The 21736-nt window shown below is 36.2% G+C and overlaps 1 protein-coding gene across 1 annotated transcript in view; it reads right to left on the bottom strand.

Annotated features, from left to right (window-relative positions):
* Positions 1–21736, bottom strand: part of necab3 (N-terminal EF-hand calcium binding protein 3) — an 85513-nt gene that overhangs the window by 30899 nt on the left and 32878 nt on the right. The window contains exons 3-5 of the mRNA XM_049479500.1: positions 13571–13679; positions 6994–7019; positions 4054–4151 (exon numbers count right to left, since the gene is read on the bottom strand). Of these exons, the coding sequence (XP_049335457.1) occupies positions 4054–4151; positions 6994–7019; positions 13571–13679 (233 nt within the window). The remainder of the gene's footprint in view (positions 1–4053; positions 4152–6993; positions 7020–13570; positions 13680–21736) is intronic.

The following is a 21736-nucleotide window of genomic DNA, read 5'->3' as shown; positions in this document are numbered from 1 at the left end:
ACACATAGGAAAAACTCAAACCCTTAGATGGATATGTCTGGGTGTTAACACAGGACAATGACCCACAACCCTGATCACACACCAAAGGAAGCTGAGGAACAGATTGCAGAATCTGTCAGTGGCTTTCGGATGGATTCCAAATATGTTTGGACATGTTTCAGCTTGCTAAAAAACATTTAACCAAATATTAGTAGAGTATATGCATATTTCTGACCCTGCATGTATAGGTCTGGCTCTGTATGTACCAAAAAAATACACTTTATAGTGGGGGTGTAAGAAAATATGGTAACACTTTCTATGAATGTCATCTCTATTAGACTGTATAACCACATTCATAACATATTATAATGCATTCAAAAGACATTATAAACATGGCAATAAATATTTATAAAAATGCATAACCCATTATAGCCATGTTTATTAAGCATTATAACTTGTGATCATAATACATTATAAGCTATGCTTATAATATATATGTTAAAATAGTATATAGCTATCGTTAATAATCTAGTCCCAAAATGAAAGTATGTCACTTTACTTAGAGCGCACAAAGACCTGTTATAATACATTATAATTGACAATAACTAATATTATATTCAAGACAAGAATACTTTATAAGTGGTTAAAATATATTTATAGGATTACTGAGGGTGTGTTTATAAGTTGGAAGCTTTTTTAGTCATGATACAAGTCTACAAGCTGGGACTGAGTTCCTTGGTATTGATGTATAATATGTTATAAACACAGCTATTAATGCATTATAATCACAGTTCATAATGCATAATAAACATGGCTATTGTCACGTCTGGTGCTGTCAGCTCCTCTGTCCCTTCCACACCAAGCTCTAACGGAGGTTCTCAGGTCAACAACTACACTACCCAGAATGCACCACCCGCTGACATCACGCACTCACCTGATCACGTGACACCTCACCTGCTTCCTCCTGGAAGTCCTGAATACTGATTACTGGCACTATAAAGGTGCACGCCAGACAAACACCCACGCTGCGTATTGTAGGTTCTCCTCATTACAAAGCATTTTATATGTCTTGTCTTCAGTTTATCTTGTGTATGACCTTGCTTTTGTTTTCTCGACTCCGATTATTGCCTTTGCCTCTGATACTGGATTGTTTGTGTATTACCTGGACTGTGTTTTCACTACTGCCTCTTGGATTACCTCTGACATTGGATCTCTCGTGTATGAACTCTGGACTGTTTCTCATTTATGGTATGGTTTTGCCTTCATTGCTCTGTTTACTGGTGATTACCCATTGTTTCTGTATCGACTACGTTTACATCTGTTTATTTTATAATAAACATATATTTTTATCAGTATCTGCACGTGTCTGCAATTCTGTGCAAACCATGACAGCTATGATGAATTATAGAGTTTTATAAATATTTATACCCATGTTTATAATGCTTTATGAATGCATTATAATGTGTTATGAGTATGTTTATAGAGTCTTATAGAGATGACATTCATAGAAAGAGTTACCGAAAATATTGATATATTGAAGAATCACAATATAATAATGTATCGATTCTTAAAATAAGACTCATTATGGCTATAATTAGAGTATGTAAACCTCCAATCTTAGGTCTGTATGCTAGCACAGATTTGCAAATAATACTGTTTCTTTCAGCCAGCTCCCAAAGACCAAGCTTCACAGCACTAGTAAATAATTTAGCACACTGTAACCTCAATTCCACTTTTACATTCAGTTTGCCTCATCAGACATGCTGTTTGACATGCTCCATGTCTAAGCTAACAAGAAATTCACTGAATGAAAGAATTTCTAAAATTCCAGCCACACATACAAGCAGTATATCCCCTAGAGGCCTGTCCCACCCTGCTGATTAACTGCTACCGAAGCACCAACCCAGCTCCACCTAGAGCCATCTTCTGCTTCTTCACAACATCACAACACAGCTCACAGCAGCGCATGAGCACTCCAGCATGCTAATTCATGCAAGCAGGTGGGCTTAAATCTACACAGAGTGATGTTTATTGCTAAAAACAGCCGTTCACTTCAGTGTAATGAAGTTTCCGTATGTGGAGCTTCTTCACAGCAGAACTGATCCTCACTGGTTTTCAGAACAGCAAATTTTCCAGAGTTAAATTAACATTATTATAGGGCTGGGAGATATGACTAAAAACTTATATCTTAATACGCTTACAAAAAATGTGATATTTATACATATAAGCCTGTCACTATAACAGTTTTTGCTTGAACAATATATTGTCCCAGAGTTTATTGTGATAAATAATATTATTGTCATTTTAAGAGTGATTTTGACATTAATATAATCATAATCATAATGCATAATACGATCAGAAGTACAACATGAGCCTTCAGGTCCAACTGTGGCCATTAAAATAAGGTAAAAACAACTACCGGTATATCTATCTACCTATCTGAATCAATAATGTATCTATCTGTCATTCTGTCTATCTCTCTATCTATCTAAATCAATAATTTATTTGTCTGTCTGTCTGTCTGTCTATCTATCTGTCTTTTTACCTACCTACCTACCTACCTACCTACCAGAATCAATAATGTATCTGTCTCTCTATCTAAATAAATACATGATCTGTCTGTCTGTTTATCTGTCTATTTACCTACCTACCCACCTACCTGCCTACTTACCTATCAGAAACAATTATGTATCTGTCTGTCTTTCTGTCTGTCTCTCTTTCTAAATCAATAATGTAACTGTATGTCTGTCTACAGTATCTGTCTATTTATCTACCTACCTACTTACCTACCTACCTATCTAAATTAATCATTTATCTGTCTGTCTATCTGCTTATCCACCTACCTACCTATCGCAATAAATAATGTATTTTTCTGTCTATCTGAATTAATAATGTATCTATGTGTCTTTCTGTCTATCTCTCTGTCTATCTAAATCAATAATTTCTCTGTCTGTATGTCTGTCTATTTACCTACTTACCTACCTATCAGAATCAATAATGTATCTGTCTGTCTGTCTATTTACCTACTTACCTACCTATCAGAATCAATAATGTATCTGTCTGTCTGTCTATTTACCTACCTACCTACCTATCAGAATCAATAATGTATCTGTCTGTCTGTCTATTTACCTACCTACCTACCTACCTACCTACCTATCAGAATCAATAATGTATCTGTCTGTCTGTCTATTTACCTACCTACCTACCTATCAGAATCAATAATGTATCTGTCTGTTTTTGTATCTATTTCTCTATCTATCTAAATTAATAATTTTCCTGTCTGTCTGTCTGTCTGTTTACCTACCTACCAATCTATCGGAATCAATACTATCAATAATGTATCTGTCTGTCTTTCTGTCTTTCTCTCTATCTATCTAAATCAATAATATATCTGTCTGACTGTCTATCTGTCTAATTACCTACCTAATTAATATATAATCAATAACTCTATGTCTGTCTACAGTATCTGTCTATTTACCTACCTACCTACCTACCAATCAGAATCAATAATGTATATGTCTGTTTTTCTGTTTATCTCTCTATCTATCTAAATTAATAATAATTATCTGTCTGTCTATTCACCTACCTACCTATCTATCGGAATCAATAATGTATTTTTCTGTCTATCTGAATTAATAATGTATCTATGTGTCTTTCTGTCTATCTCTCTGTCTATCTAAGTCAATAATTTATCTGTCTGTATGTCTGTCTGTCTATCAGCCTATTTTCCTACCTACCTACCTACCTACTTACCTACCTACCTACCTACCTACCTATCAGAATCAAAACTGTATCTGTCTGTCTATCTCAATCAATAATGTATCTGTCTGTCTTTCTGTATCTCTCTCTCTCTATCTATCTAAACCAATAATTTTTCTGTCTCTCTGTCTGTCTGTCTATTTACCTACCAACCTACCTATCAGAATCAGTAATGTATCTGTCTGTCTTTCTGTCTGTCTGTCTATCTATATACCTAAATCAATAATGTATCTGTCTGTCTGTCTGTCTGTCTGTCTGCTTACCTACCTACCTGCTTTCTCAGGCTTTTGTGAAGCTCCTCTTTTGTTATCTTACCTCTTTAGTTTTGTCCATTGCTTTCAGGATGGCAACATTGAGCTTCTCTAGAGCCGAGAGGACGTTCAGATACTCCCCGAGATGCTGAGAAAAGTAGTCTGAAAGGAAGGGAGAGAAGGAGTGAACAAAAGAGGGAAAGCAAGAGATGGAATACAGAATGTGTTGGACAGCAGAGGAAATGTGCATTTATTATCTAGGGTTGGAAAGACGGAAATTGCTAACGTCTGAAATAAAGAAGCTTTAGGAGCTATTTTTTTACCACTAAACCTCTGAATGTCTATATCTTGCTCTGCCTCTCTTTCTGTTTCGCTTAAACCCACACAATTCTGAAGGTAAACTGCAGCCAAGATTAGTGGACTGACTGGAGTCTGCACTTTAATAAATGAGACTATTGCTCTCCTGCTTGGTGTCAATATTGACTCGTGCCCCAATAGATTTTTTAAAGGCAATTTACCCTCAGAAAATAATCCAGGTTTCTAGGTTCCATATAATGCCCTACTTCTTCTCATTTACCTTAGAAATGTGATTTGTAAACTTTTGATGCTGAATTTGATGCTGTGGTGAGGATGCAGGAAAGATTATCTACTGAAAATGTAGATTTGTTTAGGTGTTGCTGCACAGCTAAAGAATGCTATTTAGTGCATGTCGGTGTGTCTTTGCTATCGTAACGACGGGAAAAGTATGCCTTGTGCAGCTCAAAATGTGCAAACGGCATGTACTGACTCTGTTAATTAATTATGGGTGTGATTTGGCTATAAACTGAAATAAACCAATCAGTGTGACTCTTGCTGCTCCCTTTAAAAGCCAGGTGCACTCTTGACCCTGCCGGATTGCTATTTCAGGGGCGCAGCTACCTGGACGCTTCCAAAGTTTTTTAGCAAAGGAAACTGACATAATTTAGTCATAATGCAGCCTAACTTAGTATATATGGAGCATGCTGGCCCTGTTGATCTGGATTTATCCTTGATCATTGATAACAGATGCTAGATGCTACTGTTCTGTATACAAATGGTAAGTTCTGCTGTTTGATATGATATACTGTATGTGAGACATATTGTTTGGTACTAAATTCTTGTTATTTCAATATTACTTCTCAGAACTGGTGCTGGATGTTTCCACCTGAAGATCAGAGTAAGATACAGATATCATACACATATTATATCCAACAACAGGTAATTTTTACTTAATTCAGCTCAGATAATTAATTTAACACAATTAGCATGGGGCTAACATGCTCCAAGCCTACTGCTCAATTATCACTGAGCTGACAGATACATGCCGGTGTTCTGTTATCAAACATTAGTGATTAATCCAGCTTGGAAACTACTTGATATTGCCAGTTAGTGTCACGGATGACCCAGGCAGGGAGACGAGGAGGCGGACACAAGTGCAGGTAGGGTGAAAATAAATAATAATTTAATAAATAAATAACAAGAAAACAAGGAACAAGTAACATGAAACAAAGATACACAAATAACCAATAACCAAAACAAATAAGGGGTTAACGATAACAAAACAGGGAGACTAAAGAAACAAACGAGTAACTGAAACAAGACTAAAATAACTAAACAGAACAAGGATAACCAAATAATAAAATAAACCAAATACTAACAAACAAGGAACTAAAACAAGACAGGATTAACTAAACTGGGCAAGGGAGAAAAGAAGCAAAATAAACAAGGAGCTAGAAGTAAAACGAGATAAACACTGAACTAGGAAACGGGATATGAAAACACAGAGAAACGCTGAGAGACAAAACGACATGGGAAGGTGCAAAGACCGACGGAGGACAAGGTGGCAGAGGAGGGCTATTTATAGTAACATAAAACACACTAGAATTGGAAACACCTGGGGAAGGGGCGGAGCTACAAATGAGAAACACATGGTGGAAATCTACTGACAGGAGACACAGAGAGGCACAGGTCACGTGGGGAAGACACACAGAGACATGAGACAGGGCTAAGACGTGACAGTTAGCCATTATCCATTATCCGCTTTTGCTTCATAATAAGAGACTTGAGTCCTAAATACAGATTGTATTAATGATAAGATGTATATTAAAATATATATATATATATATATATATATATATATATATATATATATATATATATATATATATATATATATATACATATATTAAGCACACTTTTAGGCATTTTAAACAGGGCTGGTATGTTTTACTATTATTACACAGCAACACATTTCACCTATTACTGTAAAACACATCTTAAGCCCTGTCTGCTTGTGAAAAATATTTCACACTTCTACTCAGTGATAAAACTCTTGCATCCGAACTGCAATTGAAAAAAAAACAGGAGGACCAGTGAGTTTTTTTGGCTTTCTTCGTCACGTAACATCACGTTCAGTAGCTCCTCCATTTCCACCCACTGTTGTGTTTACATGGATCTCCGTGGAAACGAGCACCCAAAGTGTACTTACAGTGCGCAGCAGTGGACAAATAGCTAAGTGACAAAACACTGTGAAAAACTGTAGATAATTCAGCCTGTAATTTTCCCAGAGGATGTCTAAGAGAAACACATACATGGTCGTTCCAGAAATCTCAGAGGACACCCCATAAAAGAGAAAATTACCCCAGGACCCCCTGAGAAACTAATCCCGTCCAGATAAGTCTTTATAGGTATTCTTTAAGAAATATTTGATTAGTTCAGAATCTGCTGAAAATAACCTCTGACATATTTGACCACCTACTATAAATAATTTGTAAATTTTAGGCGAATAAATCTACATCAAACTATAAATAGGAGGTTTCCTATTTTAGTATTCCACATCCATGTATTAATATTAGAAACAGTATCATTTGAATACAGTGATCATCATTAATGACCTCATAATATTTGAATTCCAGAACATTATAAAAAACACACATTACTCTATTACATGAAATAATGAAAGGTAAACAGAAGGAAATGATCCTACCTGACAGCTTGTCTGTGTCGAGATTGCTGGAATGGAAAAGCGAGGGAGAAAATGAAAGACAGAAAAAAGGTAATTGAATTTGAGGAGAGTCAGTTATTAGAAAAGGAGCTGTTATTGGTGAGCAGAGTGTCGGGTTCTGACAGTGTTAGCAGAATCTTCAGAACAGATTTTTTAACATTTTTACATTTTCTTACAAATTACAAAATAACTTAATATGATAATCATCTAACATTAAAGTAAAGGAATTTTTGTCTAAAAGAGATAAAAAAGTGGAGGGTCTCGGGGGAGCTGGGGAGGCAAAAGCCCAAAGCATTATTCTGATTGGAAATTGATGTAAACTTTCAATATACATAAAGAAAAGTTATAATTAAAATGAATATTTATATATTTAAACAATTATTTGTGTATGATGTGATATATTTCTCAGATTTTTCTAAATGGTCAATGCAAATGGCAGTCAGTATAATTTCAAGTCATGACCCGTTATATATAAATCCAATTTTATTGAATAAACATCCCAATTATTTTTTTTTTATAAAAAACTCAAAATGCACTGTTCCAAATTATTATGCAAATGGACATTAAGTGGTCACATTTACTAAAATCAAAAGCATCTTAACAGGCCAAGTTATATGTTAACATAGGACTCTTTCTTTTCTATCACTTCTATCCACTGAACTTGTGCGTTTTTATACAGGTTCTGCTTGAATTTCTTGTTAGAATAACCTCCCAGAGCTGCTGTTTTGATGTAAACTGCCTCCCACCCTTATAGATCTTTACCTTGAGGATACTCCAAAGGTTCTCATTATTGAGAAAAAGGTTGAGATTAGGGGAGGATGCCACAGGTTTCTCTCATTTAAAGCTTATTTTATTACATTTGATTTTATTTTGCACTCCTAGCTTAGTTTCATATTTTTCTTCTGTTTGTTAAATGTTAGCTAAACATTTTCTTTTTATTATTATTAAGCTCTCTAATCTTCAGTTTCTGAATCAGTTTCTTTGATTTTGCTATTTATTGGTTTATGTTTGAGAAAATGGACATTGTCGTTTTATACCATAAACTATGGACAACATTTCTCCCAAACTCCAAATAAAAACTTTGTCATTTAGAGCATTTATTTGCAGAAAATTAGAAATGGCTGAAATAACAATCAAGATGCAGAAATAACCCTGGTTTTTAATCACATGCGTTTTTTCATGCATTTTGGCATGTTCTCCTCCACCAGTCTTACACACTGCTTTTTGATAACTTTTTGCCACTCCTGGTGCAAAAATACAAGCAGTTTAGCTTGGTTTGATAGCTTGTGATCATCCATCTTTTTCTTGATTATACTCCAGAGGTTTTCAATTTCGAAAATCCAAACAAACTCTTAGTTTTTTAGTGGTCTCTTTTTTTTCCAGAGCTGTATATATTTTACTATTTACCATTTACCATTTACGGTATTTAGGTGGCACTTTTATCCAAAGTGACTTACAAGGTTATTCCTGTTTCAAAGGTGGACCAATGTAATGTTTAAGGAGTCTTGCACAAGGATTTGCCCTTGGTGTAGCGCAGCATTTAATCACCCAGACCGGGAATTGAACCCTAGTCTCCCACATGGTGTGGTAGCTCACTAGCAGGTAGTGGTGTTATCCACTGGGCCACACCAGCCACATTTTATTTATTTTTTTCTGCATCTTGTACAGATAACAGGAAAAATGTCCAAGTTTAAGAACAAAAGGTTTGTTCTTTGTTCTATATATTTTAGAATAAAATAACAATGCTGAATTTTACATAGTTTTATAAAGACAGTATCTTTAAACATCCTGCTGGTCATGCTCTCCATACCAACAAAATGATAACAAACTACCTATTAGCAATATTATCTAACCTCCAAAACACCCCAACCCCACGCTTTTCTGGACACAACACCGGGATAAAAATAACCATAAAAACTGACAAATGAAAAGTAACATATCATCACTGTCTGAAGCAAAACATCTGAAAACTGATGGTACAGTAGAAATATACATATACATTCTTTCTGTTTAAAGGAGAAAAAACTAAAATAAATGTATATACAGTGACGATATTGGAAAACTACGTACATCTTCATTCATTTTATTTTAATTAATTTACTTGAACATAAACTAAATGGGCCACAGTTAACTAAGCAAATAATGCAAATGCACTTAACATTTATATCATGCTCTGGTGCCGTCTAAAATATGCTCACCCCCTAACGTGACCGACGCATCAAACCACAGCTGAAAGCGAAATCCATCTGGAGCTGTGGAGTTCAGGCTAAATAATTGCCTAGACTTGTCTGGAGGCATTAATGGACTTTTAATAGACATAAGACTCAGAGGGTTTTATTAAAATCAGAAATGGATCTGTTTAACGGTTTGAGTAATTGAAAAGCACACACACACACACAAACACACACAGGCTCTGTCCAAATGGGCACACTGTCACACTTTCACACTGCAAAATGGAGCCTCGGTGTGACCTTGCCTGGCCAAGGTTACAGGGACAGTCACTGACCGCCAGCTCCTGTGGGGAGACTGTAAGCATTTTCTATTTATAATCTCTTTATACCTGAAAGGGTGCGGAGACAGGGTCATATCATCTCCACTCTTTACTGTTTGACAAAGATAAATCTGAAGTTATTACTGTTGGAATTTTATAAGTGTGCATTTAGCCTAGACCAGCGATTCCAGATCTAACTGGTGGGTCAGGACCCAAAAGTGGACAGCTTGAAAAAAATAAATAAGATACGATAATCCTTTATTAATCCCACAATGGGGAAATTTGAAGATTTAAATATATATATATATATATATATATATATATATATATATATATATATATATATATATATATATATATATATATATTTATATATATATATATACTAAAAATAATTAAAGCTCATCTGATTTTGTACTCATCTTTTATATCGGGGGAAGAAAATAGACAGAAAGAGTTTCTCTGTTTCTCTGAATGCAGAGATATAAAGAGAAGAGAAATATCTCATCTTGGGGCTTTATTTATTTTGTGCAGTTTTGATATATTTTATTTTATTGTAGGAACGTTTATACATGTAGTTGTCAAGTTCCTCCTCCTCAGTTTCTTAAAAAATGCTCTTAAATTCACTTTGCATACATGTGTATGTGTAAATGGCGTTTTGTATTTTGAATAATATTTTTTAATACATTTTGAAAAATAGTACCACCTACTGGATTCTCTATTGGGTTGAGGTCAGGGGAGGATGGTTGCCACACCATGAGTTTCTCTACTTTTATTTTTTTTCCCCTACATTTTATTACATTTAATTTTATTTTTCACTCTTAACTTATTTTTATAGTTTTCTTCTGTGTATTAGATGTTAATAACAAATCTTCTTTTCATTATTATATATATTTTAACATTTACAGTTTTAGTTTATACATGTAGTTGTCATGTTCCTTCTCCTCAGTTTCTTAAAAAATGCTCTTAAATTCACTTTGCATACATGAGTAAAAGGGGTTTTGAAGGCTATTATGAATAATATTTTTATTTGAAAAATAGTACCACCTACTGGGACTATTGTATGGGCCTTTCTCACTTTCATTTAATTATATAAGAGTAGCTGTGAGAGTATGGGATGCTTTCTGTAACTATTGGCACATGTAGCTTGTGTAGTTTGTTTATTGTTTATACATTTATTGTATGTATTTAAATTAATTAAGTCTGCACCCTGTTTCTTTTATAAATATACATACAGTATTTGGACTGTAATCAGTCCAGAAGATTAGAATAGAATATAGACTTCTATAGACTGTTATATTTGTGCAGGTATCGCTGCATAGTAAAACAGTGCACCACCACTTCAGCATGTGCATAATCTTCCTTAAAGGTTTTTTTTAGTCCTTCTAGAAATCCTACAAGCCATTTTTTATTTATATTATGAACTAAGACAACAAGCTCACTAAAAACACTCTGCTATCTATTATTTTCTATAGTCTTCTTCTGCTTTGTGAGTCTCAATTATTTTAATTGTTAGAGTGGAGGCAGATGCTTAGCTCAAGGTTTGAGCAGTCAGAGTTTTTTGTAAAGCTTTGAAATTTGCATCACCTGGTCTTTTCTAACAAGGGCTCTGTAGAAGCCACAGCATTAACAAGCTAATTAAGCTCTGAGACCTTGGAGAAAGTTATCTGAGGACTCTTGAGAGGTCTATTTGGGCTGCCAAAGTTATAGTTGATTCGTGAATCATCAATAATTCATTCTTAATTCACTTCATGCTTTCTAGAGATCAGATGATCTCAGTAATTTATTTAAAAATCCAGAGTATCATCTATAGTATGGTCTGCAGATATATATTTTTTATAATTATAAACTCCATTTAACCCTTTCAGACCTGAACTATCTCCAGTGATGGAAAAAAATGAATGTAAAAATGCTGTTTTCTGTCTGTAATGCACAAAAAGGAAGCCTCAAATATATAACTATAAAATATCTATAGCACATAAATCAAATTAACTAAAATATTTAAACAAAAAAAAATATTTCCATTGCACTGGAAGCCTGTGTGTAATATTTTATATTATAAATTGACCTTTATATTTCATAAACCATCCCCAGAGAGTAAAACAACATGATTAAAAATGTTTAAAATCACATGAAATTAAAAACATATATATATTTTTTTATTGGTTTATAAACTTGTTTATTGGTCTGTTAATGGGACAACAAAACATTTAAAATAAAGAAAATACATGATGTCTATTGTAACGAATGCAGGGTCTGAAAGGGTTAATAAGAACAATAACAACCATCATTATTATAATGATGGTTATTATTCATTATTATTCCTAAATTTCCTTCGGGATAAATTAAGTATCTATCTGTCTGTTTGTCTATCTATCTATCTATCTATCTATCTATCTATCTATCTATCTATCTATCTATCTATCTATCTATCTATCTATCTATCTTTCTGTCTATCTATCTATCTATCTATCTATCTATCTATCTATCTATCTATCTATCTATCTATAAGAGTATATATGAATATATGTAAAAAAAAATAAGAGTATATATAAAATCTGAATCAGACTCCTTTTGTCACATATTAGCCTGTGTCCTGTGTTTTTCCTCTTTTGGTTCTATGTGCTTCTGCCCTCTGTTTTCCTGTATTGTGTTCCCAGCCATGTGCTTTTTTGAGCACATGGTATTGTTTTGTTGTTGTTCTGTCTCCACCCTAGCCCCGCCCTATCCCTGCCCTAGCCCCACCCTATCCCTGCCCTAGCCCCACCCTATCCCTGCCCTAGCCCCACCCTGCCCTAGCCCCATAGCCCCACCCTAGCCCTGCCCTAGCCCCGATCTAGCGATCTCACCTTAGTGATCTCACCTTGTGTCTTATTTGTAAGCCCGCCCCCTCATTATCTTGGCCCAGGTGTTCCTCACCCTCCTTGTGCATATAAGCCCCTCTGTTTCAGTGTTCCTCGTGGAGTCTTTTGTGTGATACCTTGCTGTGTATGTGTCAGGTTGGGTTTTGATTCTAGTAATGTTGTTGTCTTGGTCTTGTTTATTCTTTGATCTAATCTTTGTTGTTTTAGTTATTTCAGTCTTGTATTCTTGTTTTGCATTTTCTCGTGTTTGTTTTCTGTTTTATTTGCTGTAGTTTTCTGTTTTATATTATTAAAGTTAATATATCTGCACTTACGTCCATCTACTCCACCTTCCTGCTTGACACCTTTTTGTTTTGACTTGCCTCAAAAACACATTTAAGAACATTCTTTGAAATACTGTATAATGATTAAAACATTTATATTGGTTAGGTCACACAGTAAAGGCAGTGATATGTAATCAAATCTTTCTATATAATGATGCAAGACATATAATAGAGCTGCTCCGGCCCTAAAGTCTGTTTACAGAGGAGGAACATTAACTAGCCTGAATAATGCACCAGCCTCTGCACTTCAGCTGGCTGGATTAATGTTTTAATGAGTACGGGGGAGTTGGGCTGCTGTTGTTGCTGCTGGAGCGAGCGAGACGCATGCTGTGCATGGAACAGGTCTTTATTCCAGGCCTATGAAACTCTAATTTACTGTAGGCTTTTGAATATTGTAATTACTAAGAGATCAGTCTCCCTGATTGCAGATTGTGCTCCCCTTTAGAACGAGCCTGTGAAGTGTTTTGAGACGCGGAGGGAACATTTCGAAATCCAAAATCAATCCCATGCCCAGATACCGTCCTGCAGAGCGGGGCTTTTGTGAGGCTTAAATCGCGAGTCGCTCCTTTATTCGGTCGGCGCCGAGGCCTCCGGCTACAGAAATTTCCTTTCCTTGAATCATACATCTCGTCTCCGCCACCGCCTTGATCTTTTACCATGTTCACTTTCAACTGTTCACTTATTTATTTATTTATTTTATTTTATTTTTTTTCGCAAATGCTTCCAAAGGCAAGCTGTGCCGCATGTCAAGCTGTGAACAGCAATTAAGGGGAACCAGGCAGGTGTCTCCAAAAAAGCACAGCCACCGAAATGAAGCCCGTATAGGCAGCAACGAGATGTTAAATCGATGCTGGGATAGAGGGTGGAGGGGGGGTACATACTTTGCCTGTCGGCCGTCAATGGAATAGAACAGCTCCTGGAGCTCATCGGTTGTCAGAATCCCGTCAGCAAAGTATGCTTTGAACTCTTCAAATGAGAGCTTTCCGTCATCTGCAACAAAAAAAAGAGAGGAGAAGAAAGTGCCGGATTTAGTTGACAAAATCTGTGCATTCCTAAATCGTGCTGCATTGCACAAAAACGCTGAGACATTATAACTTCACTGTGAATGGACTTAAAGAATTAAACTGCCTTAGGCTCAATAGGAGTACAGTACCAGTCAAAAGCTTAACATACCTTCTCATTCAATGTATTTCTTTATTTCTATATTTAATGTTAATTTTCTACATTGTAGATTAATATTAAAGCCATGAAAACAATTAATTGACACATATGGAATTACGTAGTAAACAGTAAAAAAAAAGTGTTAGTCCTCCATATTAATCCCCTGATCTAAACCTGATGAACTGAGATGGTGATTTGAGATGATTTAATTGGGATGAGCTGGAGAAAAGCAGCAAATATTGTTGAGCACCTCCAGGAACTCCTTTCTTCAAGACACTGAGAAAACTATTCCAGGTGACTCTCGCTCATGAAGACACTGAGATTAAAATACCAAGAGTGTGCAGTAAATGTGGTACTCAGAAGAATCTAAAGTATAACACAGATTCTGGTTTGAATAACACTTATGTATAGCTTTAATATAGTCTTCAATATAAAATTTACAATGTAAAAAAATCATTCAAAAAAAGAAAACAACAGGTGCGAGTGTGGCAAGAGTTGTCTGAGTGATCATCCCGGTTATGCAGCTGGCCATTGCTGCCGGAGCCATGAGAGAGAACAATTGGCCTTGCTCTCCCATCATCTCTCCTAGGGTGATGTCGATCAGCATAAGGCTGCGTCTGTGAGCTGATGTATCAGAACTGAGTCGCTACGCTTTCCTCCGAGTGCACTGTGCTGTAATGCTACTCGGTAATGCTGCATCAGCAGCAGCAGTTGGAAAAGAGGTGGTGATTGGCTTCACATGTGTCGGAGGAGGCATGTGCTAATCTTCACCCTCCTTGTGTTGTGGCATCACTAGTGATGGGGGGATATACAGCTGAGTAGCAGCTGAATGGGTGGGACACTTGGTCTAGCTAAATTGGGAGAAAAATGGGAGATTAGAAAATTAGAAATAAAAAAGAAAGAAAATATACCATTTAATTAGTGGATGCACAGTTGTGTGCAAAGTCTATTATCTCCATAGGAAAGCACTGGCAACGAAACAAGACCTTCTGGAGCTGCTGCACATGAGCCTGAGGACACCATGCCCAGTGGCAATCAACTGTGCCAAGCATCAGCTGGAGGGAAATAAAGCCAGTCTAGTACTGAGCTGTGGATCAGTGTAGTTGTGTTCTCTGGAGCATGAGATCTTCATCCAATACCTTTGGGGAAAAGTTGAAGTAAAGTTCAACTGGCCCTAAAATAATATTATGATATTGGTCCTTGGTCATATGACAAAACATTGAATTTCTAAAAATTAGTTTCAAGCATATACTACTGCAACAAAATGTCAGGACCGCACAGCAAGAGGGAGAAGCGGAGGCGGACACAATTGCAAGTAAAGAATTAATAAATGACAAAAAATTAACAAACAATAAACCAAAAACTTAAACAAAGAAACAAAGAGTACATATTGATAAAAAAAAAACATGGACATACACACAGTACACATATACACAGTACACAGTTCCCACATAGCGCTTTTCCGTTTGTGTTTGCAAACCTAATTTTGAACCGTTTTCTGCATTTACAAGAACAAAAGTAGGTTCCAGAACCAAGAACAATCGTTTTAAGAAGAATCCGAAGAATACTAGATTCTTCAGCGCGATCCGTAACCGCTTCTGTTCACTATCGTTGTGTAACACCCTCTGTTTCCACTAAAACTAGTGGTAACGCAGGAAGGTTCGCTGAAAAGCATCATTGTTCTTATGAGCCTGGAAGGAACTGGTTCAAGAGCCAGAGCTCTTTTGTTGGAAAAGCGCTGAAAGAGACACATTTCTAAAAATATTAAATTTTTTATATCGTTGATTTTGGCCAAACATAAAAGTATTTGTCCACATACTTTTGGTAATATATAATCCTACATGTTTGAGTGTCTAAATGGATACATCAAAGCAGGGAGTGCTACATCAAAGAAAAGCACAAAAAAAAAGCATTTCTGGGTTGGCACAGTATTGCACATGGCCAGGTCATGTGCTTCTGTGTGGGTTTTTGAAAATACCAAGCTTCTATAATCTTCCTTCTCTTTACCTGACCTGGATGTATGTCCTTCCTGCATGCTTTTGGCAATGAGAAATTAGATTAGCCCTAAAAAATCAACCTATACTATACTATCATTTAATGCAGAATAAGAGCTACAGATTTTAACTTAAAGACACAGATGTAATCCCCTTTGTAAAAAAAAAAACAAATACAGCAACAACTAATCAATGTTGAAACATAAATAAATACACATAAATTTGATAAACGGAAAATATTACCCTCTATCAAACGTAACAACATCTTCAATCCACCATCAAAACACTTTTTGCAGCCAGAAAATGTATTACTACTGTGTGAGAATTATTGGAATCTCTTTCCTGCCTTTCTATGAGAATTAAAAATAAGTATCCTCCTACATTCCTCTTGAGATATGGCTGTGTGATATAAAGAATCATAATCAGATTCTGAAATATAAGGGAGGTTTTCTGTTAGACTTTATATTCAGAGTATTCCAGCAGAATATCTAAGATTCACTTGCCTTATTCAATAACCTCAACAGACTGAATAAGTAAGATCCTTTTGCCTTTTCTAACCTTTATACTAAAGCCACAATATGTGTGTGTTCTGTTTCTGACCTTATTGAATAATCTTTGATTGGGGATTGAATGGGCTTAGTGTATTTAAACTTTCTGCAAACGGAGCTTAATGTAAGAGGAAACGAGAGTAAAGATTTTTTTTAAAGATGTGTCACAATGGGTATTTACCCAACCCAAACCCTAAGACTGGCTGTTGCATCAAAAAGTTACTTGACCATGCTCTGGGCGTTTTACTAATGGTTCCACTGGAGGTTTCCACTGGCCACGGAAGCAGAGACAGATCATACTGTACATACTGTCTGGCCGTTCTACCAAACTTTATGCTACACTGATGTTGCAAGGTATCTATACTGCCCCTAGTATTTTTCTGTGTACTACACCTTGTATAGGCATTATGTTCACTTCTGAGGATGTGCACAACCATAGTGTGTTCAGAGACAGCAGTGCTGCTGGAGTTTTTAAACACTTCAGTGTCACTGTTGTAGGGGTGGGCGATATGGACCTAAAATAATATTACGATATTTCATGGTATTTTCGTGATAATGATACTCTTGGCGATAGGACTGAACACTGAATAAAAATGTAAAAAATCAAGAATACACCACTCTAAAAAAATGAAAATTACAGTTTATTATTGCATACGGTATGATATCGCACACCCCTAACTGAGATATTAAAAAATCCAAGAATTTTATTAGATTTGTTACAGAACTTAATGATCCAGAATGTCATGATACTAATAATGCACTCCAAATATCTCCATATATCCATGATTAAAGTAAAATAAATGATACTGGACAGATATAATATGTCTCTAGTAGATATATAACAGGAAATGAGAACAATTTGAACAAAAAAGTACAAAAAAAGTAGTACCCTAATGTGATGATTAGGGGTGGGTGATATGGCACGATATTTTAAGGTATAATATCTTTCGCGATATTCAAAAATGTTGGCGATGATATCACGTTTGATACGATATGGCAAACCCCTACACTGTTGAACTAAGAACAGCCCTTTAGTTTACTCCCCACCCGTTCTTGGGCTTCCTATCTCCTTATAAGGGCGTTTTTTCCCACCCGTGTCCAAATCTACTAGTTGGGCCAGCAGTAGTGTATTGGACCATGACCCTGATGACACGGGTTCAATTTATTTTGTCCTTTATTCTTGGGTTTACCTGCTTTGAGATCAATTGTTCTGCAATTGGGTTCAACAACCCTCTGGGCTGGAGAGCTACTAGTCTGTAGCACTCCATTCCATTACACTTCATTTTACAAAACAGACATTTTTTTTTATTTGTGGCATTGTAATGGCTTAAAAAAATAATAATATCTGGCCCGCAGCCAAACTTAATTGCCGACCCCTGTTCTAGAGTATGGGAGACACAAACTGTGCAGCAACAGATTCAGAGCTTCTGTCTCTGACTTTACTTTATCTACAAGGTGTTTCAGCTGTAGGTAGGAGTGTGTAATAGAGTGGAGGACAGTGAGTGATGATTAAACACAGTGTTAAAAACCTCCAGCAGCACTGCTGCTGTATCTGATCCACTCACTGTACCACAGCACAACACACACACTAACACCTCATACACCACCATCATGCTAATCAGTGCTAATCACTGCAGTGCTGAGAATAATACAAACACCCACCACCCAGATAATAATAGCTGCTCTGTGGTGGTTTTCTCTTCTGTGAAGCCCTGAACATTAAAGAACAGGAAGAAAGGGGAATAATACTTAATTATGCTAAGAAACAGATACAGGACTACAGTCTGTAATTATTATAATGTAGAGCTACAATGTGCTCCTATATAATCAGTGGAGATAATAATAAAATAGACAGTGTAGAGTGTAAAACCAAGGAGGTGTTCACAATATTCAGACTAGACTGCATCATTTTTAAGTTTTAAATTTAAATTTAGGATATGCTGACTCCTTACACCTTGTCTTGACCTCAGGTATTCTATTTTACTGTTGTACGAGAAGTAGTTTATTTATAAAACAGTGCAAATATGCCCTTTTCTGGGGAAAGTGAATGGAATGCACATTTAAAGGTCATTTAAGGCAAAGCCAGGCAAGGCGAGTTTATTTATATAGCACCTTTCATATACAAAGGTCATTCAAAGTGCTTTACAAATTAGAAAATACAAAGAAAGCAAGGAGACATGTAAGAGAATAACAATACAAATAGAAATAAAAATACTATAAGAATAAAGCATGAATAATAAAAGGAAACATGATTAAAACATTTAAAAGAAGTAAAATTAACCATTGCAGTGCCATTACAGAATACAAGTGTGTGTGGAGCTGCAGAGTTTTAGATAGATAGATAGATAGATAGATAGATAGATAGATAGATAGATAGATAGATAGATAGCTAGATAGATAGATAGATAGATAGATAGATAGATAGATAGATAGATAGATAGATAGATAGATAGATAGATAGATAGATAGATAGATAGATAGATAGATAGATAGATAGATAGATACTTTATTGATCCCGAAGGAAATTTAGCAAAACTGGGCCTGCTCAAATATGAAGGTTTCCAGTCTCGATTTAAAATTGGGGCTCTTCTAACTTTCTCTGTCAACTAGTTCCATTTAAGAGCAGCATAGTAGCTAAAGGCTCCCTCTCCATGTGTAGCTTTTACCTTAGGCGGCACTAACTGACCAATCCCTTATGATCTGAGTGTTCTGCTCAGATTTAAGGTACTCAACTGGGCTTTAAAGACAATGTTTTTTTTTGCATTAAAGGTTAATTTACATTGTTTCTACCTTGGAATAGTAACCTTTGGCCAGACAATACCTTTAAGTCTACATAGTGGAAACATTACGCTTAAAAATAAAAGGTGCTGGTGCTAAAGGTTTTTAAGTGATACCACATTTTGCTCCCCAAACAACCATTTTTATAATAGAATATAAGGACCTTATAAATTATGACAACTTTAGGAGTTTTGTCACACTCTCAAATCTTTTCCAAATATGGTTCTTCACAGGACCAAAATAGTTTTTTTATTCTATGTAATCGCTCATATAACCCTTTTGTAACAACTTTATTACCACCTGCTTTTGGTAAATACTTTTGTTAAATGAATCTAATTTGCAGGACATATTTCACACTTCATATTGCATGTTTCAGTACGAGCTGTGATGTCTTCCACACTCATCACTCACATGAAGAGTCTCATTGATCATTTCTGATACATGAAGCACCATCTGGGTTTGGTGCCCTGGGATCTCTGATTGTGCAGAACTTAGAACTTCTGTCATCAATCATTTCGCCAAGGAGCCTAATGGAGCTTAGCCAGGGGAGGAACTTGAGTATGAAATCACCATTTTGAGTCCTCTGTGTGCAGATTGGTTCTGACACATGACCTAAATCACAGCAGCTCCAAGCATCATTGAGTATTTGTCTCCTCGGGGTTACTTCAAGCTCTCTTGAAGATGCCCCTTGGTTGCCCCAAGAGCTTCATTTATGCTCATCAATCACGATTTCCAGCGATTATGAGCTAGCATGAAAAACTTGAGCCTGATTCCATTTGTTTCCCTTTATGAAATGGATTTTAAATGCAGAGTCACAACTTTGGCATCAGGAGAACCGGAGTAGAGCTTCCTCTAAGGCAACAATCAATTGCAGTTCAGACGTCATGGGAAGAAATGCTCCTGGGCTAGGTTTCTGAGCTACCTCAGTGGTGGTGAAATATGAAGTGGCTCAGCAGCCTGCCCCTGTTGACCGCCTTATTGGAGCTGAGAAAAGTTTCGGCCATAAATCAGGCCGAGACTGCCGAGAGATAGACTGCTGAGGGAGACGGAGATTGAGTCAGCAAGACGAATCAGACTAGAGGCAATCTGATTTATCTCAGGAAAGTCTGCCTGTGTGACCCCGCTCTATAAATGTGTTGTAGAAAAAAAAGGTGGCAAAGTGAACCTGAATGGATGAAGAATGAATTTCAATGTGAGAATGATACTCGTGAAAATGCAGAATGGTCAATTGGGGTAGAAACATTTTAGCCTACAGAGAACAAGCCTACAAACCTGAATAAAAGCAGACTGTCCCTGTGGTTCCATAATCAATTCACTGAAGGTAATTAATGTTGGAATAGTTTCTCATTTGGTTTGTAAATCAAATATAATTGGCTCACTACTGGCAAATGGCATCCCATCATTTTAAAAACAGAACGTAATCAGCAGATCCGGCCATTAATGGCTTTTTTCAGTTCATTTGCTTTAATAAGCCAGTAGCTCTTATCTGGGTTTTAGGCTCCCAGTTTAGTGTTCTTCTTTCTTGCTGTACTTCATTTAAGTCATAACAGGGACACAGAAGGGAAAAAAATACTGAACTTCACTATCAGTGAAGTTCAGTACTGAACTAACTATACTAAATTTTGGAACAACCCTAGTTTTTTTGGACTTCTAGGCACTTTAAGTCTAGTGAATAACCAGAAACAGTACAGAACTCAGTGGCTATATTAGTGGTACACATTTAGGAGTAAACAGAAAGCATTTAAAAAACTGACAAAGCAATATTTTGTTGTTCCACAGGTTGTTACATAAGTGTAATTGGTATTTCCTTCAAAACAAATACAAATAAAGGCATACTTTTATGAGGACAGCATTAAAAAGGTATGGTACAGGAAGAGATCTAACAGCCTCAAATGTAATATTGAAGCTATACAGGAATATGTATAATATTTAAACTATACAGGGCTCCGAGTGGGCCAGTGGGCTAAGCACTGCCACTATGATCAGGTGGTGATCGCCTGTTTGAATCCTGTTCATGTAGCTTGCCATCGGCTACCGGAGCCCTGAGAGAGCACAATTGGCTTTGCTCTCTCTGGGTGGGTAGATGGCGCTCTTTCCTCTCATCACTTCTCGGGTGCTGTAGATCAGCACAAGGCTGCATCTGTGAGCTGATGTATCGGAACCGAGTCGCTCTGCTTTTCTCAGAGTGTGCTGTGATGTTACTTGGCAATGCTGCATCAGCAGCAGTTCAACAAGAGTCTGATTTCACATGTATCGGAGGAAGCATGAGCATCACTAGTGATAGTGGGAGTCCTAATTAATGGGTTGGGTAATTGGCCTTGTAAATTGCGAAGAAAATGGGAAAGAAATTAGAAATAAAATGATATTAAAGGGACACATGCAGAATTATTCTCTAAACAAAAAGTGTAGAAAAAAACAAAACAGAATATGTTTTATACCTTAGATTCTTCTATATATCTATAAGTAGTATCACATATATCTTTGAGGACAGATCTGCAGACTCTTGGTATTTTAATCTCAGTATCTTCATGAGGAAGAGTCACCTGGAATAGTTTTCTCAGCATCT

The sequence above is a fragment of the Astyanax mexicanus genome, chromosome 5, assembly GCF_023375975.1.
Source record: "Astyanax mexicanus isolate ESR-SI-001 chromosome 5, AstMex3_surface, whole genome shotgun sequence".
Lineage (NCBI taxonomy): Eukaryota > Metazoa > Chordata > Actinopteri > Characiformes > Acestrorhamphidae > Astyanax > Astyanax mexicanus.
The sequence above is the reverse complement of the archived record's forward strand: the minus strand, read 5'-3'. Positions and strand labels throughout refer to the sequence as shown.